Source organism: Propithecus coquereli, unplaced genomic scaffold, assembly GCF_000956105.1.
Source record: "Propithecus coquereli isolate 6110/MARCELLA unplaced genomic scaffold, Pcoq_1.0 Scaffold265, whole genome shotgun sequence".
Classification (NCBI taxonomy): Eukaryota; Metazoa; Chordata; class Mammalia; order Primates; family Indriidae; genus Propithecus; species Propithecus coquereli.
The window spans coordinates 3,733,306-3,753,796 of NW_012148230.1; the positions used below are offsets into that span (position 1 = coordinate 3,733,306).

Genomic DNA, 20,491 nt, shown 5'->3' on the forward strand with positions numbered 1-20,491 from the left:
AGGCTACCCTCTAAGAGGGAGCCTGGAGGATAGGAACTGTGATCTCATTCTCCTCTGCACTCCACTCCAATCATCTGCCTGTGCTTCCCATTTGCTAAACCAAACTAGAAGCTCAGGAGGCACGGGGCAAAGTGGAGAAGGATGGAAAGCAGATCTGAAGGGCAATGGGAAAATATCCAGCATAAAATGGATCATAGACACAAAACATCACTGTCTACTGCTATTGATGTACAGCAAGACCTGCTTCAAATAATCCACATTCCTCAGAATGTAAAGCAAACAGATCTTCTAAGTCAGCAGCTCTGCTGAGCTATACACAGGAATGTCATCTAGAGTGGTTCTAACTTTAATGTAAAACAAAAGTTATTCCCAGGCAGGGCATAATATTTTCAGACATTTATTTTCTTTAATGGCTAAAAACACCACATTGGGCATTTCTACTTTAAAAGGCACTCAGGAAAATAACTACAAATTCATATTATCAATGAATGCATAATAAGGTACCCATAATCACAGGCAGCCTAAAAGAACAATAATTAAGAAGTAGGAATATGCAAAGGACTTAATTTGATAAATCTACTAATAAATGTTACAAATTTGATAAGTATTTATTGTGGATGATATAAGATTATGAAAGTGAGAGGTTTAAGTAAACTAGGTAAAGACAATGTCTCCAAAAGAAAACAAAATGAAACCTATGAAACTAAAATAACAATCCCACCATTCACAAAACATTGCATATTTCAGAAATATAGTCTAGAAATACAAATTTGAGTCAGACATGCTCTTAGATAAATTAGTTTAAAATATTTAATGCCAAATGGATGGAAAGGAAAAAGTACAGCCATCTGGAAGAAAAAAATCATTGAAGGGACATTGAATTGAAGTCAAATTGATCTTTGTGTACATTATGTTAGGTAAACTGACCTGGATCTTTGGGACATATTTCACAGAGTTGACTATAATTAGTCCTAGTTTTGAGCTTTTAACAACTGAGAGACTATTTCAGAAATTCTCTCTTGATCACTGAACCTATTGTCCAAAGATTCCTTACACCTGTTGAGCATAGTGGTAGTTATTTATACCTTCTGCTCATTATGAGAGTTCCACAACAACTTGTTGAAGAAAATTCCCCAGATTGGATGGGATGAAAACATCAAATTGCTGTAAAATTGCTTATTCTCAATTTCTGGCTTATCTTGGTAGTACTGGTAACAGTGTTTAACCAACACTAGTTTATAGTGTTGGTTGGTTGGTTATAACACATTTTTAGGAGTGTTGAAATACACAAGAGAGACAATTTGTGCCCTGTAATATAATTACTTAGTATTGCTTTTGACTAAGAGTAATAGGAACAGTCTAAAAAGAAAAAAAATGAATGCCTTCAGAAATGTTTCCAATAGAGATGTTGGAATTAAATCCTCAGTGGGGTAAATAAACAAAGAAAATAAGATTTAAAGTAACTCCCCCCCAAAATTGAAATATAGAATCTAAAAATGTCATTAGCTTTCAGAAAAAGTTTATTCCTTTTCTAAAAGTATTCTTTATCAAATTCTCAATAGAGTCCCAAACTTGAAGCTGTCAACAAAGAAATTATTATTAGTACTGCATGTACAATAGGGCCATGCTGTAGGGTATGTTATTTTAAAATTAATTTTACAACTCCAACACAATATATAAAAATTATTATTTTAATATGTTATTTTACAATTATTCTAATTTACATTAATTCTGGTTTTTAATTTACTTTTAACAGAATTAGCTAAACTAGCAAAATAAAATTTTATCATAATTATAATTCATTGATGACAAAACAAGCTTCACTCGACATTTTTTGGTGAAGGAAAAAACAAAGTTTTTGTGAATGTGGCAATAGTAATGAACCAAACAATGATAGTATTATTCCAAAGAAATTCAAAAGAATTTCTACTAGTCTTTTACAGGGATATCATTGCGAGTTTGATTTTGTGACGTGCTAAAACTAACGTATGTTATTTCTGAATATGTACTGTCAACCAAAGCAATAAACATCATCCTTTAAATGCCATTTATACAAAACATAAAGAAGTTCAAAACTAAAAAAATTGGAAGTATTGAATTAAAAACCAACAGAAGAAATATTAATCTTGTGCAGGTTCTCATAATCTAGCACTTTGTGTTGCTAAGACTAAAAAATACTCAATTGTCAAGACAATAATCAAAGATGGCATCAAAGATGTTGTCTTGGAAATGTTGGTTGATTCTGCAACAAAGATATTAGCTCATGTACTCAATTCCAATGACACCATAGTTCAATGTATTCAGCATTGGTTGACAATATGGAGATAAACTCATAGAATAAACAAATCTAATGAACTATTTTTCATTGCAAGTTGATAAATGCACAGCTATTACTAACACTGACCATTGCTTTACTACATGTGAAATTTGAACATACTATTAATAGTGATATAAAAGCAAAAGTATTATATCAGCATCATTCCTTACAAGTATAGTTATCTCTGAATGGTATAAAACTAAAAAAGGTTGCATTATTTTAAAATTTATTAAAAATAAGTTTTGTGTAGGACAGCTGCAATGGTAGGTAATCATTCTGGAGTAGTCATCCAGATGGAGGATGTTACACCAGAATGCCTGTAGAAGCTGAGAAATATTCACTCTAGCCAAAAAACAACAACAATGACAGAAAACTGAAAGTAAAAACAAGGACCTCCGTCTTACAACTACATGAAGCTGAATTCTGCCAACAATCTGGATGAGCTTAGAAGTGCATTCTTTACCAGAGCCTACAGGTAAGAGACCAGCTCAGCTGGAAACTCTTTCCCCCAGCATTATTGAGATACAATTGATAAAAATTATATATATTTATAATGTATAATATGGTGTTTTGACATATGTATAAATTGAGAAACGATTACCACACTCAAGCTAATTAAGATATCCATTACTTCACATAGTTATCTTTTTGTATGTGTGGTAAGAACATTTAAAGTCTACTCTCTCAGCAAGTTTCAAGTATACCTTATTATTAACTACAGTCACTACACTGTACAATAGATCTCCAGAACTTACTTATTCTGTTTAACTGAAACTTTGTACCCTTTGACCAACATCCTCCTTTTCCACCTCCCACTCCAGCTGCTGGCAACCACCATTCTACTCTCTGAATCTATGAATTTGACTTTTTTAGATTCTGCGTATAGGTGATATCATGCGGTATTGTCTTTCTATGTCTGGCTTATTTCACTTAGTATAATGTCCTCTGGATTCATCCATGTTGTCACAAATGACACAGTTTCCTTCTTTCTTAAGGCTGAATAATATACCATTATGTATATATACCACATTTTCTTTATGCATTCATCCGTCGATGGACGCTTAGGTTCTTCCATATCTTGGCTATTGTGAATAATGCTGCAATGAACATGGGGGTGCACATATCTCTTTCATGTACTAATTTCATTTCCTTTGGATATATACCCAGTGTTTCATATGGTATTCCAATTTTCAATTTTTTGAGAAACCTTTATAACAGCTGTACTAATTTACATTCTCACCAATAGTGTACAAGGGTTCCCTTTTCTCTACATCCTCACCAACACTTGCTATCTTTCATCTTTTTAGTAATAGCCATTCTAACAAGCGTGAGGTGATATCTCATTGTGGATTTCAATTTGCATTTCTCTGATGGTTAGCAATGTTGAGCACCTTTTCATATACCTATTGTCCACTTATATGTCTTCTTTTGAGAAATGTCTATTCAGGTCCATTGCTCCTTTTTTCAATTGGGTCTTTTTTTTTGGCTATTAAGTTATTTGAGTTACTTATATATTTTGGATATTAACCCCTTATCAGATTGCGGTTTAGCAAATATTTTCTCCTAGCTGCAATCTTGATTTCAATCTTGTGAGACACTAAGCAGAGAATCCAGCTGAGCCAGCCTGGATTTATGACCTAAAGAACTGTGAGATAGTAAATGAATGTTATTTTAAGCCTCTAATTTGTGGTAATTTGTTTGGTAGCAATAGAAAACTAAAACAAGACACTCTATAATTTAGCAATTATCATTAAAGTGGGCGATGATCTTTATATCGCAATCTGTAAAAAGTTATCACTAAGCATCTTAAAATTTGATGGAATGTTTGAATTTTATTTCCTATCAAAGGAAGATTCACACATCCAGAGTCCACAAATCCAGAATCCATTTCTTTCTTCAAAATATAATGTAAGTTTAGTTATAATTTAATAGGAGAACTTATAGGAACTGGCTGCTGGTAAAAAGGTGATATTAAACTTAGAAAATACAGCATTATGTTTTATAAGACAAAAAATTAACATTCTGAAACTGATGAGAATTTTAAACTCTCTTCTTCTGTTCCTGTCAATATACCTATGTGAGACTCATTTTTCTACTATGAATATTATTAAAACAAAACACAGAAACAGTGGATAGATACATTAGCTCATGCAAAGAATACTATTGAAATTCAACTTAAATTAGATAAAATTAAAAAGTATGAAAAGGAATATTTGTCACATTAAAATTTTTGATGTTGATATATTCAATGTGTATTCCATGTTTGCATATAGGTAGTTTGTTTGTTTAAAGACTTTATTTTCTCAATCTTGAGCAGTTTATTTTTTCAACCTAAGAGCAGTTTTAAGTTTGCACAAAATGGAGAGGAAAGTACATAAATTTCCCATGTAACTCCTACTCCCTATGTGCACAGTCTGTCCTATTATCAACATCCCCCACCAGAATGGTAAGGGGTTTTTTTGTTTGTTTTTTTCACCAAGCATACAAGATTAATATTCTGTCAAAACAAGAACATTTCGTTTTGGATTTCTCCCTTCCCCTCCCACCTCCCACCTCTGGAATATTCCATAGGAGTTATACAGACCACGGCAGAGGACTGGGAAGGATGAAAAAAAGATAAAAAGGAAGCCACCACTAAAGAAAAAATGAAAAATTTAAAAAGGTACAAATTGATTACCTTAGTCCTCCTTTGTCTATCCATGGGCTCCTGGGTTAAAGGCGTGTGCAGCCAAAATACAGCGTAAGGAAGAAAAACCCAACACATCCCCTTCTTGTCACAAAACCCAAATGTGAACCTCAGATGAGTCTGTCTGTCCAGAGGGTGCACCCTCCAGGGAAGCAGCAGAGCAGGTCAAGGGCACAGTCTCCAAGGCAACAGAGGTGTGTGGCGGCTGATGGTGAGGGGACTGGTTTCCCACCCACCAGAGGGCTACACTTCTGCTGATTGGTGGTGCTTCCCATTCCCTCCCCTCCCCAGAAGCAGATATTATACAACAGCTAGAAAACCTCCACCAGGGCCTCAGGCTGCTGGAAGATGAACTGCTGTTGAGTTTCACCCACTCGGGGAGCCAGGCTGCTATCATCATCTACACCAAAGTAGTGCTCAATGACATCAAAGGCCTTCTGGTAGATCTCCTGGTTCTCATGGCTCTGGAGAAACTCAGTTTTATCCAAGTCATAGGCTTCCTCAATAAGGCCACAGTAGAGATTAACCCCTGAGCCACTGTGCTTGCCTTCTTGCTCTCAAAGCCGCAGGATGTTCTCCAGTCCATTGAGGGCCATTTGCACAATCTTTGAATCCATTACAGTCAGCGAATCACACAGGGATTTGATGCAGCCCAGTGAGTCCAGAGACCTGATCTGCTTAGGGATTCCTCCTGATGTGGCATTGATGATGGCCCAGGCTGCCTCTTTTCTTGTACAGAACTCTGCTTTCTGAAGGATTTCAATCAACACAGGGAAGATATTTGCATCTATCACAGCCTGTATTTGAGCCCCGTTGCCAGTGGTGATATTTGAAATGGTTCAGCAAGTTTCCTTCTGGATCGACTCCTTGGGGCTGCTCAACAAGTGGAGGAGGCAAGAGAGGCCTGAACAGTTCGGAATGACCTGGGCCTGGATGTCATCCCTGGTGATGATGTTACCCACAGCTCTCAGGGAAGGGCAAGCCACTTTATAATTGTTGTGCATCAGCAGCTCTACTAATCACTGGCAGACTCCAGCGTCTATGACCACCTGGATTTTCTTACTGAAGCCATCAGACAGATAAAAAAGGGCCCAGAAAGCATCTTCCAGCAAGTCCGAGTCACTGACAAAGAGTAGCTGAGGCAATACCAGCAAACAAGAGAACTTTGCAAATGCTGGGGGTGAGTTCTTCCCTTGGCAGAGGTTTGACATGGCCCAGACTTCATTCCGTGTCATTGTCAGTCATGTGGACTTGGTAAAAAGTATTAACAAAGGATTAAGGATGGAACAGTTCAAGACGTAATCTCAGCAAACAGAGCTGTCTCCAGCTGTTTCCCAGTGCCCAGACTGCCTGTTCCTGTACATCCTCAAAGTCTGAGTTAAGCAGCCTATAAAAATGTGCCTCTGCTTCAGTGACAATTTTGTTCTGCTGAGAGGTTCCAGAGGCAATGTTTGTTAGAGCCCAGGCAGCTTCAAACTGTAATGTATAACTCTCGTTCCTCTTCAAAAACTCCGCAAACCGATCTGCCACTCCTGGAGTATTGATAACTTTATCTATTGGAGGGTCTTTGGAGAGAAGTTTCTGAAATTTCTGTGTGGTTGCTAACTGCAGGTCAGAATCATCAGAAAAGAGCATCTCTACCATCTTTCTTGTGATCACACTCTCCCCAGTGGTAGAACTCACGTAGGAGTTCATGAGGAGACTATTGAACCTGGCAGCTTTTTCATTAATCAGCTCCACATTTCTCAGTTTAAAAAGTTGTCGTCCACGCTTCTGCTTCCAGAGCTGAATGCCCTCTTCCTCTCTTCTTCACCTCATTTCCTCAGGGTTTAGGGTATTGTTCCTATAGATCTTCATTTGATAATTGTCCTTCCCTGTGTTTGCCATGGTCTCCATCACGGCTACGCTTGTTCAGACTTGGCGGCAACACGGGCAGAAGCTTCAGCAGACAACATCCAGAATGGTAAGTTTGTTACAACTGATGAACCTACATCAACACATCATAATCACCCAAAGTCCATAGTTTACATTAGTGTTCACTCTTGGTGTTGTACATGCTATGGGTTTGGACAAATGTATAATGACATGTATCCATTACAGTATCATAAAGAGTATTTTCACTGCCTTAAAAACCCTCTGTGCTCTACCTATTCACGCCCCCAACCTCTTCACCTTGGCAACTACTGATCTTTTTACTGTCTCCATAATTTTGCCTTTTCTAGAATGTCATGTAGATGGCATTATACAGTGTGTAGTCTTTTCAGACTGGCTTATTTCATTTAGTAATATGCACTTAGAGTTTCTCCTTGTCTTTTCATGATTTGATAGCACATTTCTTTTCAGTGCTAAATAATATTCCATTGTATGGATGTGCGACAGTTTATCTACTGAAGGACATCTTGGTTGCTTGAGTTTTAGAAATTATAAATGAAGCTGCTATAAGCATTTGTGTGCAGGTTTTCTGTGGACTTAAGTTTTCAACTCTTTTGGGTAAATATTATAACAAGGAGTGTGCTTGCCAGATTATATACTAAGAGTATGTTCAGCTTTTTAAGAAACTACCAAATTATCTCCCGAAGTAGCTGTACCATTTTTTATTCCCACCAGCAATGAATAAGAAGTTCCTGTTGCTTCGCATCCTTGCCAGCATTTGATGCTGTCAGTGTTCCATTTTTTGGCCATTCTAATAGGTATATAGTGGTGCCTCATTATTGTTTTAATTTGCATTTCCATGATGACATATGATGTGGAGTACCTTTTCATATGTTGTTCGCCACCTATGTATCATCTTTGGTGAGTGCTGTTAAGATCTCTGGCCTATTTGTTAATTGGGTTGTTTTCGTATTGAAATTTAAGAGTTCTTTATATATTTTGCATAACATCCTTTATCAGATGAGTCTTTTGAAAATGTTTCCTCCCAGTCTGTGCTTGCCTTTTCATTTCTCTGACATTTTCTTTCACAGAGCAGATGTTTAGATTTTAATAAAGTCCAACTTATCAACTATTTGTTTCACAGATCATGCCTTTGGTGTTGTATTTGAAAAGTCATCTCCATACTCAAAGTCATTTAGGTTTTCTCCCACATAGAGATTTTTAATATGTGAAATTTCTATTTCACTAATAACTTTATTTTGTTAAGGTGAAGGAATGATAAAAGTTATGAGCATAATTTTGATTTCCATATCAATTAGTTATATGTACTTTCACTCAGCTATATGTACAGTTTTTGTAATGGTTTTCTTTTTTCCTGTGTTATATTAATAATCTTATTTCTGTTGAATCTAATAATTTGGGTTTGTATTTTATTTTTCATGTTCATAGTAATTCACTTCCATTGTAATTTTTCCATGACAACTTACAAATTTTAAAATTGGTACCTCTCCACAGAGAGTTGGAAAAGCACTTTTAAAAAATAATCTATACCTTCCCTGATTCCCTATACCCTAACTCCAGACCTATTAAATTTAGCCTATGGAGTTGTCCAAGAATATACGTTTGTTTTGTTTTGTTTTAAGCTCCCCAAGTGAGTTTAATGTGCAGCCTGAGTAGTATAATGTAATTGTGGAGCAAAATCAGAGCTTTGATATAAACCTGGAAAATGTAGGGTCTGCACAGAAGTGGGAATTATGATCATTTTTTCTTGGTCTTTTCTATTTTGTTCTTTAGCTTTGTCAAGTATAATTCCTTACTCCAAAAAAAAAAAAATTCCATCATTTAGAAAAAACAATATTCTAGAGAAGAAAACCATTTTCTAAAGAGGAGCTACCTTAAAATTTAAAAAGTTCTCATAGTATAGAGCCCTAGATATGTCTTTTTTTTGCAAAAAAAATATATGAAACAATATAATTAGAATCAGAAACTCTGTGTTAAAATAACTGCACTGACAATAACATATTTCTCATATTTGAAGAAGGGGGCTCAGAAGGTCATGAGAGTTAGGGATGAAGGGGAAAAGGAAATGGAACTATCTGAGGAGCTTTTAAAATTAATCCACCTAATCTGCTTTTCCTTAAAGGGGAGAAGAAAAATGGGGGTAGGGACGGGGAAGAATTTGCAAAGAGAAAGGAAGAAGAAAAAGGGTAAGGAGAGACGGAAGAGGGAAGGGCAAAGGAAGAGTGGGAATTGCTTCAAACTCTACATGATGTTTCACCACCAGAATTCTGGCAGTACAATCCTAGACTCTCTGAGAGCTTCAGAAAAGGGGTTGCGGAGGCGGGCCATGTGCAGTTCATGAAAACAGGGGAGGGTAGTTCTTCATAGCATCATTCGTTGAAAACCATTTTTATATGATAATTTCTCAGGCAGCAACAACATCCGTAAAAGACTGGAAATTTGATCAAGAGGTAGGACCCCCCAAAATGATGCCTGCAAAGACTAACTGGGGAACAGGCAGGAATATAAACAGCCACATCTCTATCTTCTATGGCATTCCTTTCTGGGAGGAGCAGAGCAGCAGGAAGGTGGGCAGGAAACCTGGGCATTTGGTTTCTGCGACCCTTCTCCAACTCCCTACTTATTCAAGTTTCAGTTTCCTCATCTGTGGAAATCAGAATGATAATATCTACTAAGCAGAGTTGCATGAGTATTAAATCAGATAAAATACTCCTCATATTTTAGGGCTCCAATAAATGACAGTCATGTAAAATATGATAGATTAGACAAATAGATTAAATATGTATCTTTATCCAAAAAAGTGGGCTTTGTGTTATTCATTTTTGGACCTAAATTCTCTAAGAGATTTAGAAGAATAATGGAAGATATGAAAGGTTCAGAACTTACTAAAAAGGTTAGCAATAAAAAGGTTCCAGTTACAAGTTCAAGTGGAGTTGTACTTAATAATAGAACTAGAGTCACAAACACTGATCAATAGTAGAGATGAAGTATTCAGCCTCTAATGTAGTATTTGATAAAAAAATATTCTTGAACCATGTATTGAAACCTACTGTAGGAATGACTCATACCATTTTATTCCTCCTCAGGACAGTTAAATGCATACAGCATGTTGACTTGTGAATTGTACAGAAAGAGGAAGACAGTGGCATGTCTCATGGTATTTTAGTAACCCCCCAGGCAACCTTACAACAGAAATAGAAAATTAAAATGAGGCCAAATTTTTTTTTATTTCTCCTGCTATCAAATATAAGACACATTTCTTTATTCTGCTGGGAAATCAGAACAATTAAATGTAAAGAGACTAAAATGGATTTTTTAAATTGGATTATTTCACTTTTACATTACTATCAGGAAATGGCCATCATTTTTCCTGAATCAGCAAAAGATGATGTAAAAGTAAAAATGAAATTTAAAGAAATTAAAATTATCTTTAAGATTTAAATATTCTTTTTTATCTATAGTACCAAAAACACAGGATACTCACTGAATTTGTGGATAGAAATGGAAATAAAATCTTAAGTGAATAAAATCTATCTTAAAGATCATTTTGCTCTCCTTTTCAAATAAACAAAATCTTCCCTCAAATAGTGAAATGAAAGGTAAAAAAACTTAATTATTTTTGATGCCAACTATTCTAAGACCCAGCTTTTAGCTGGCTCTAACATTCTTGGATTATAAATCCTTCCACAGTGGAGGATGGTCTGCAGTCACCACCGTATTTTCTCTGCCACCTTCCAGGGATGGTTTCCAATAATTTAAAAAGATTCCAAAGATTTACTCTGCACATGTATTTGAAGTGGCCAAAAAGACAGCTGGATTTTAGGTTTTACTTACATCGGATATAATATTTATATTAAATGATATTTACTCTTAAATTTATTCCAGTGCAGAAAATATAATATCTAAAGTCTAGTTTCTATCACTCCAACCCCTGAAATAATCTTTCCAAGGCTGACAATGATATCCATGTAAACTAAGAGCTTTTCAGTACTGATCTCACCCCATCCCTCCCACAATATCTGACCTTCCAGTCAGCCCTTCTGAAAATAATTGACTTCTTTTTCGTTCGTCATGACACTCCTTCTTGGCCTTTTCTCTCTCTGAGACTTCTGCATGATATAGTGGTGAAGGATGCAATGCAGGAGTCAACGTCTTACTTTATATCCTGGCTCCAGGACAATCTATGTCTGTGTCATTGCGCAGATTACTTAACTTCCAGGTACCTCAGTGTTCTCATCTATAAAAAGGATTATAGGAACCCATTCTACTAAGCGAAGTATCCCAAGAATGGAAAAATAAGCACCACATGTACTCACCAGCAAATGGTTTCACTGATCAACACCTAAGTGCACACATAAGAATAACATTTATTGGGTGTCGGGCAGGTGGGAGGGGGGAGGAGGGGATGGGTATATGCATACATAATGAGTTCAATGCGCACCATCTGGGAGATAGACACGCTTGAAGCTCTGACTTGGGAGAGGAGAAGGGGTAAGGACAACATACATAACCTAAACATCTGTATCCCCATAATATGCTGAAAAAAAAAAAAAGATTATAATGGTATTTTCTGTTGATGGGTCCTACTAGTCAAGTGGAGAGGAATACTTATTACTTACTATTGGTTTGTTGTGTAATACCCTTTTAATAAATTATATAAATGCATTAAGCAATAAATACTTTAAACATGAAAATATTACATAATTAATACATCATAATGCATGTATTTAATTGACAATTGTTAAATCTGGGTTGGAAGTAAATGAGAATTTATTTACTAATTATCTGACTTTTGTGCATGCTTGAAGTCTTTTATAATAAAATATTTAAATTATTGATTCACAGTTATATAGATTTAATCAATTTTTCAGATTTAATTAGAAATTAATGGTGGCCTTGGAGCATATAATATATATATGATTCTATTAAATGTTCAAACAACTAAAAATATATCTAATATTACAATAACTAGAAGAATAACCAGCCACACTTACACAAAAATGGGTTTAAACTTGTTAATTATTTAAATTATTTTTGTCATTATCTTTTTTTAATTATGCTCATTCTTTCTCCCCAGAATACCTTCCTAAGTCTTTTAGTAATTTTACTATTTTTATGCCTTTTTAGAGTTTCAACAATCTTTTCAGAAACTTTACAAAGACAGAAAATTTTTGGCCACCCAAAGTTACAGTATCTGGGTCAGTATGGGAAAGAAAATTTATAGGGAAATATCATCTACTAGCATATCTGCAAAAATTTCTAAACAAATACAAAAAAACAAAACCCAACAATACCAATAAAAAAGAATTTACTGTAACCAAAAAGGGTTAGTCTCAGAAGAGCAAGAATGATTTAATATTATAAAATCTTTTACTATAGACCATAAAATTCATGTATTGATGTATTTAAAGCAAAAAGAGTAGGAAATACTTCAATATCTGCTAAAGAATAATTCAATTAAATTCAGTTTCAATTCATGATTCTAGAAACAAACAAAAAACTTTGCAAGCTAAGGATAGGAATTTTCCTTATTTTAATTAAAGGTATCTAGGAAAAACTAAAACAAACATGATAATTAATGGTAAAACCGTAGAAGCCTTAGCTTAAATGCTAGAAACAATACAAAGACATCCATATTATTAGTATTATTCAAAATGCTGTAAGCAGTTTTAATCCACAAAAATATAAGAAAAAAATGAAGTATAAATATGTGAAAAGAAGGGACAGCTTGTTTATTTGTAAAACATCTACACAAAAATCTCAGAAGAATCTTCACGCAAAAAAATAGAGTATAGCCAATTTAAAAAAGACTTCTGGATAAGCAATTAATACAGAAAAATTAGTGATATGGGTTTAGTGTTAGTAAAAATGGCTAATTAACACAGGCTTATGACTCCTGTCTCTAAAATCAACTGGACTAAAGAAGGAAATGTGAAATCCAAGATATTACAGGTTAAAAAAAAAAATTGAGCTAAGCCCCTGGCAGGGGGGCTAAGCTATTTGGAACTGCATACAAATAGTTAGAGAAAGAGGTAGTTAGCCAGTGTGGCTCTGAGAAAATAAGTTAGTAAAAAGTAGTTTGAGTTATGATTTCTTAACAACTGATAAGTCATGTAGGCAACCAAAAAATAAATAAGCATAAACAATCAGCAACAGTTTAGATTTGAACACTATAATTAATATGCTTGACCAAATGGACAGAGAATTCTTTATTCAATTATTAGAGAATATACATTTTTCCTTAGCACTCAAGTACAATTTCTAAAACTTGATCATATTCTAGCCTAGAAAGAGTGTCTTAACAAATTGCGAAGAGCAGGTAATCTACATGAGTAGATTATATTCTCTGCCATCAACGTATGATTAATTTAGAAAATTATAACAAAAAGATAAATTAACTCTCTATATATTGCAAAATAAAAAATCCAATTCTAAGTCACTAGAAAAAAAATTAAAAGAAATAACAGTGGAATTTCAAAAATACTTAGAACTAAATGATAATAAAAACATTACATGTAAAAACATGAGGTACAACAAAATGACATTTCAGAGGAAATGTTAGATAAACATTTATCTAACACCAAAAAAGCCAAAAATTAATTAGCTAACATAAGGAATGAGAAAAATAACAGCAAAATATACCCCAAAAAAGTAAAAGTAAAGAGAATTTTTAAGAGCAGGCATCAATGACATACAGAAAAAAATCTGAGAGCAGATCAACAAAACTGATATCCTCAAAATCATTAGTCTTCAGGAAAATTCAAATTAAAACTATAATTAAATTCCACTTCACACTAACTAGAATGGCTAGTTTAAAAAAAAAGAAAAGTGACAATACTAAGTTTTGTGGAATATGGAACAATGAAACTCTAATATGTTGCTGATGGAGTGAAAATAAGATATAATCACTTAGGAAATCTATTTGTGCCTTTGAAAGTTAATCCTATACCTATGCCATGACCCAGAAATTTCATTCCAAAAAAAAAAGAAAACATGGAAGGGGCGGAGCTCTGCGGACCGAGTCTTCAGCACTGCCGCCACCGCTGCCACCGGAGCCCGAGCGGGCTGGGCCGCCGAGGCAAGATGGTGGACTACAGCGTGTGGGACCACATCGAGGTGTCTGACGATGAGGACGAGACGCACCCCAACATCGACACGGCCAGCCTCTTCCGCTGGCGGCACCAGGCCCTGGTGGAGCGCATGGAGCAGTTCCAGAAGGAGAAGGAGGAACTGGACAGGGGCTGCCGCGAGTGCAAGCGCAAGGTGGCCGAGTGCCAGCGCAAGCTGAAGGAGCTGGAGGTGGCTGAAGGCGGCAAGGCGGAGCTGGAGCGGCTGCAGGCCGAGGCGCAGCAGCTGCGCAAGGAGGAGCGGAGCTGGGAGCAGAAGCTGGAGGAGATGCGCAAGAAGGAGAAGAGCATGCCCTGGAACGTGGACACTCTCAGCAAAGATGGCTTCAGCAAGAGCATGGTTAACATCAAGCCCGAGAAGGCAGAGGAGGACTCGGAGGAGGTGAGGGAGCAGAAACACAAGACATTTGTGGAAAAGTACGAGAAACAGATCAAGCACTTTGGCATGCTCCGCCGCTGGGACGACAGTCAGAAGTACCTGTCAGACAACGTCCACCTGGTGTGCGAGGAGACAGCCAATTACCTGGTCATCTGGTGCATTGACCTGGAGGTGGAGGAGAAATGTGCACTCATGGAGCAGGTGGCCCACCAGACCATCGTCATGCAGTTCATCCTTGAGCTGGCCAAGAGCCTGAAGGTGGACCCCCGGGCCTGCTTCCGGCAGTTCTTCACGAAGATTAAGACAGCTGACCGCCAGTACATGGAGGGCTTCAACGATGAGCTGGAAGCCTTCAAGGAGCGAGTGCGGGGCCGGGCCAAGCTGCGCATCGAGAAGGCCATGAAGGAGTACGAGGAAGAAGAGCGCAAGAAACGGCTGGGCCCCGGCGGCCTGGACCCCGTTGAGGTCTACGAGTCCCTCCCTGAGGAACTCCAGAAGTGCTTCGACGTGAAGGACGTACAGATGCTGCAAGATGCCATCAGCAAGATGGACCCTACCGATGCAAAGTACCACATGCAGCGCTGCATTGACTCTGGCCTCTGGGTCCCCAACTCAAAGGCCAGCGAGGCCAAGGAGGGGGAGGATGCAGGTCCCGGGGACCCGCTGCTGGAAGCCAAGCCAGGCGATGACAAGGATGTCAGCGCGTGAACCGCCCCAGCTGCTGCAGGCCCCTGCGCGCCCCTTTTCAGAAGACGAAAATAGATACCGTCTCCCCAGCTCTTGGCTTCCTCCGGTTTCGCTGCTCCCCCCAGTTCAGGGGGCCCTCCCCGTCCCCACACCACTGCCCTGCTCCCCAGCACTCATCCGAGTCTTTGCTTCGAGTCAAGGGGCTTCACTGCCTGCAGTCCCCGCCCCCCATATCAGCATTATGCCAAAGGCCAGGGGGCCCAGGGAGGGGCAGAGGTCGCCAGACTGGTCCACCAGGTGGGGGGGAGGGTCCCTAGCCGAGGGGCTTGCTCCCGTCACTGGGCTCTGTTTTCAGTGTTCATCGGCTGTCTGAGTCTTCTATTTGGTAAGCGGCAGTGGTCTTCCAATAAAGGATTTCAGATGCTCAAAAAAAAAAAAAAAAAAAAAAAAGAAAACATTGTCGCAAAAAGACTTGTACAAGAATGCTTATAGCAGTGCTTTTCATAATAGTCCCAAACTGGAAATGACCCAACCATCAATCAGTAGGAGAAGGGATAAACAATTTGTGGTACGTTTATGTAATAGGATTCTTCTCAGTACTAACAAAAAAGAAACTAGTGCTACATGTAACAACATACATGAATCTCAAAAAATATTACATTAAGTGAAAGAAATCAAACCCGAAAGTGTGCATATTGTATGTTTCCATATATATGAAGTTCAAGAACAGGCAAAACTATTTCATGGTGATGATCTATGGGAGGATGGGAGGTGAGGTTGGAGTAGGGATTGAACCGAAGGTGACACTATGGAAATGTTATACATTGGGGTACTAACATGGGTACATGTACCTATCAAAACTCATTGTAACAGATTGCATTTTTCAAAGATGACCATAGCAAAATCTCCCATACTGTATGCTGTTGTTCTACAATGTGACCTTGTCACTCCCCCACAGAAGAGATAGAGTCTAATTCCTCTCAGCATCCAGCCACCATGCTTTGGAAAGCCAGTGTCACATGAAGAGCCATGTATAGGAGCTCAGCTTGATAGCTCTAGCCAGGTGCCCAGCCCAGCTTCTAGGTAATAGCAAGCACAAACCACTAGACATGTGAGTGAGCCATTTTGGATGTCCAGCCCACTCCAGCTTCAGATTACTATAGAACCTCAGCCGACATCTAACCAAAACCACAGGAAAGACCACAAATGAGAATTCCCTAGCCAAGCAGTCAACTCCGAAACCATGAGAGTTGATAACAAACTTTTAAACCACCAAGTTTTAGGGTGGTTTGTTGTTTGCAATAGATAACCAGAACCCTTACTAAATTATACAATGAACATTTATGCATTTCACTATGCAAATTTTATCTCAATAAAAATAAGATTATAAGAAAATATGTTATATTGGAATTAGGTTTAGTAACATAAAAAAATAAAAATAACAATGGCTCAAACAAAATAGAAATTTATTTCTCTCTGATGTAAAAAAATAAGAGAAGGAAAAAAGTCAAAACTAGAAATTTTAGGGTCTATTTGGCAGCTTCACTATCACAAGAGAACAAGGCTCTGTCTAAATCTTCCTTTCATGATCACTGTTAGGCCTCATCTTATTTCAGGTTGTTCACAGGCTCATGTAGCATCAAACCATTGGGGAGGCACTGTTGGTCACTATGTGCTATTGATCCTCATCTTCAAAGGAGCTCTGTTAACCAAATCTCCTTTTCAACCCTCTGCCATTCTCCTAGGTCAGGATGCCATTATCTTTGTCCTAGATTAATACAATAACTTCTTATCTTCCAGTCTCTTTCTGACCCCTCTTTCTCTAGTCCCATCTTTTAGACTGCCAGAGTAACTTTCCCAAATATAAACCTTCTGATCATTTCACTCATCCCCCAATCCCCACCCCATTTTTTCAGACCTTTTAATACATTCCTATTTCCAATAAAATAAGATCTAAACTCAGGGTAAGAACTACCCAAATTGCTGGAGCGTAAAGTTAGAGTGTATGGTTTATATTTATAGCCATTGTTTTTGAAAAAACCAGAAATTATTTTCCAGTATAAAGTTACACTATATGTATCAGTTATAAATCTTAATTGCAAACCTTTTGTTCAAAATATGTTACAAACTGGATTATCTCATCCATTTTGGGAGTCCACCCTTACATTTAAAAACACCATTTGGAAACTATTTTACAGAGTGGTCTGAGGGGAGAAGTGAGGCAACATAAAACAATGTGCCTTTTGGAAATAGTTAAAAAACTAAAAATGTTTGTAAAAGAGAAGTATAGGTAATGGGAAGCCAATGATGCCTTTTAAGTATGAAGGCTTTGTATATTTTGTTTAATAACTCCTCTCCCTTCATGATTTTCATTTTTCTATTCTGAGGTCATGTATATATTCTATTCTCAGGTCACACACATATATATATGATATCTCCTTTATGTATAATGTCTAATATTTTTGCCTTCCACATTTAAGTCCTTAATTTATCCAAAAATTAGTCCTATATATGGCAGAAGGCAAAAGTAGAATTTCATTTTTTATATAGATAACCAGATAGATAGATACATAGATACATAAAGAGGTAGATAGATAGATGAAGTTTTTATTCCTTTCTTGCCTGGATTTCTCCAAGGCAGAAAGCTGAAACTGTCTTAAGTCATTAGTTTAAAAAGACAAAAACAGCTTGACTGTTGTTGGTGTATAGGAATTAAATTGGAGCTAATTGATCAACACTCGTGCACATATGGTAGTAAAAGTCAACGGAATTCGAGCAGGTGCAAGAGGGAAGGAGGGTATAGGTTAATTCACTCCTAACGGGTACAATGCACACTATCTGGATGATGGACACACTTACAACTTTGACTCAAACTATACAAAAGCAATTCATGTAACCAAAATATTTGTACCCCAGTAATATTCTGAAAAAAAAAATACAAAAACAAAAAGCTAAGCTCATTGAAGAAACAACAATGGGTGCACTATAGAGCAGAAGAAAACTTTTGGGATTGTGGATAGAGAGATGTTCCTTGAGACTGGAAGATAACAGAGGTCATTCAGAACCATTTCCTCTGTTGTAGTAGCACCCCAGGAGGTGACAGCACCTCAGGAGAAGTAACTGGGCGCTGTGCCTTGAGAGACATAAAAATACTCTCCTGGCTTAGCAGAGGCATAAAAATCCTTTCCTGACCTAACTGTGGCCCAGAAGACATATGTCAAGCCAGAGGAACCATATAGATATGACAATTGACCCAATGCCCCAAAGTGCCTCTCCAATGCTTTGTTGATGCATAAGCACCCGGGACCTTTGTACAACCCTGGGGCGGGGGCAGGCCTAATAAAAACTGAGGCTGAATATCCAACCAGCCAAGCAAAACAGAGGCTTGGAGTATATATAATCAATTTAAAGAAAGTACAGAAATATTACTTCTTGTACACGTAAGTCCATCAACTATGATTCATAACTGCTACATGTATTTTAACTTTCTAGTACTAAAGAAAATAATTGACAATTTTTCCAGAAATAATAAGTATAAATATAATCCATAATTAATATGAAACAGCAATATTCAAAACACTGAAAACTGAAGTGTTTAAAGTGTCTACAGATGATTTAGGAAGACTTGGACAATAAGGAAAATGAACTGAAAAGCGCCATTAAAGTTTAAAGAGAAACTATTTCCTCTAATCTCCCATCAATCACTTATTTACTCATTTATTCAGGAAAACACAATAAGCTGATACTAAAATGATAAAGCCCCGTTCTGACATACTTAGTTAAATATTTTATATCTCTTTTACTCACCATAGGAAGCCATTTAGCTTTGACACCGACTGCTAATGTGATAAATGGCTTGTGAAGGAATTGCAAAAGTAGATGTTATTGTCCATGAATTCTTATATTGGGTTTACGGTATGCCAGTACTTTTTATTTATTTGCAACATGTAACATACAATACGAAATAAACAAAACCACAAACACGTATAAACTAAAAGATTATTTTTGACCATTTTATATTTAGTACTACCAAACAGTGTCCACATTATTCATTTTAAGTGGTTGTCATTTAGGAAATTCAATTTTGTTGAGTTTTCAGGAAAATAAAAGTGCTAATGATTTTGAGATTCCTGTATTTGAAAGATCAAAGATAATTAAAATATGGCACCTTCCCCTAAGAAATTATAATTTAGAGAAGGAAGACTAGACTATAAATCAACATTGTCACATTTGAAGATGCTAAATTCTATAGTAGGATTGAAGTGATTTTAGGGAAAAAATTTCCCAAGAAAAAAATTTGATTAATATCACATTCTGTAAATGAGTGATAAGAACTAGAACATAATCAAACTTAAATTTAAATATGAAGAAGATATAGTTTATACCTATCTGTCTCTTAACAGAGTTCTTTGTCTATTTTGGCCCTGTGTTCAAAGAATGTACCTTTATCTAATGAACAAGATACCTAAAATTAGAAAGTAATTAACAATACAATTTTATCCCTTCTATATCTTTTTTGATATTTTCTATTTCATGAGATGTTGTCTTCTTCTCTTCCTTTACCTCTTTAAACATGTTTCCTTTAGTTCTCTGAACATATTTATAATGGCTACTTCAAAGTCTTCATCTATTAAATCTGACATTCAGTCTCTTTTATAGGCAGTTTTTGCTGCTTTTTTCCCCACCTTTCCTGCTTCTTTATGTGTGTTACAATGTTTTTTTGAAAATTGGTTATTTTAGGGAATATATTGTAGCATTCTAGGTACAGATTCTCTTTGTCCCTCTCTGGAGCTCGTGTTTGTTATTGCTTGCTTGTTTGTTTTGTGACTTGGCTAGGCTATTTGGGTAAATTCTATTTACCCCACAATGTGAAGCCTCTGATGCCACTCTTCACAGGGCACAGCTTGAGCATTCACACAGTCAATCCAACAGTGAATTTGGTAAGGCTCCCTTTGACTGTCTCTTTGCCTATTCTCTCTGTTAAACCGTTCCCCATTCTGTGTTATATCCAGCCCATTAGTCTCCACTAATTATCAGCTGATTACTCTATTGTTTTTAAAAATGCCCTGGAGCATAAATTGCTCAGCAGTCTGATACAATTAAATTCAGGCAGGGACAGTTTTGAGGCCAGGCTTTGAGGTTTGTTCTGACCCCAGAAGGGCTTTTACTAGCTGTCCCTTCTGGTTCTCTCTGGTGACCCAGAAGACCTATGGTTTAACTTTTTGCTCTTAATTAAAAGGAGCTATTATTATTATTTTTTTTATTTCAGCATATTATGGGGGTACAGATGATTAGGTTACGTATGATGCCCTTGCCCCCCCTCCCTCCCAAGTCCGAGCTTCAAGTGTGTCCATTCCCTGGGAGGTGTGCATCGCACTCACTATTTGTGCATATGCCCGTCC

At 36.9% G+C, this 20,491-nt stretch overlaps 1 protein-coding gene and 1 pseudogene across 1 annotated transcript; one reads left to right on the top strand and one right to left on the bottom strand.

Moving 5' to 3' along the window:
* Positions 1-5,091: 5,091 nt before the first annotated feature.
* On the bottom strand, positions 5,092-6,899 carry LOC105812817 (annotated as a pseudogene).
* Positions 6,900-13,897: 6,998 nt separating this feature from the next.
* Positions 13,898-15,514, top strand: LOC105812820 (hsp90 co-chaperone Cdc37). The gene has a single exon (XM_012647376.1). The coding sequence runs from the start codon at positions 13,980-13,982 to the stop codon at positions 15,108-15,110; it is 1,131 nt and encodes a 376-aa protein (XP_012502830.1). The 5' UTR covers positions 13,898-13,979; the 3' UTR covers positions 15,111-15,514.
* The last annotated feature ends 4,977 nt before the right edge of the window (positions 15,515-20,491 follow it).

What these genes read in the sequence shown, in the direction of transcription:
- LOC105812820 (XM_012647376.1), top strand. Translation starts at nt 13,980, where the DNA reads ATGGTGGACTACAGCGTGTGGGACCACATCGAGGTGTCTGACGATGAG.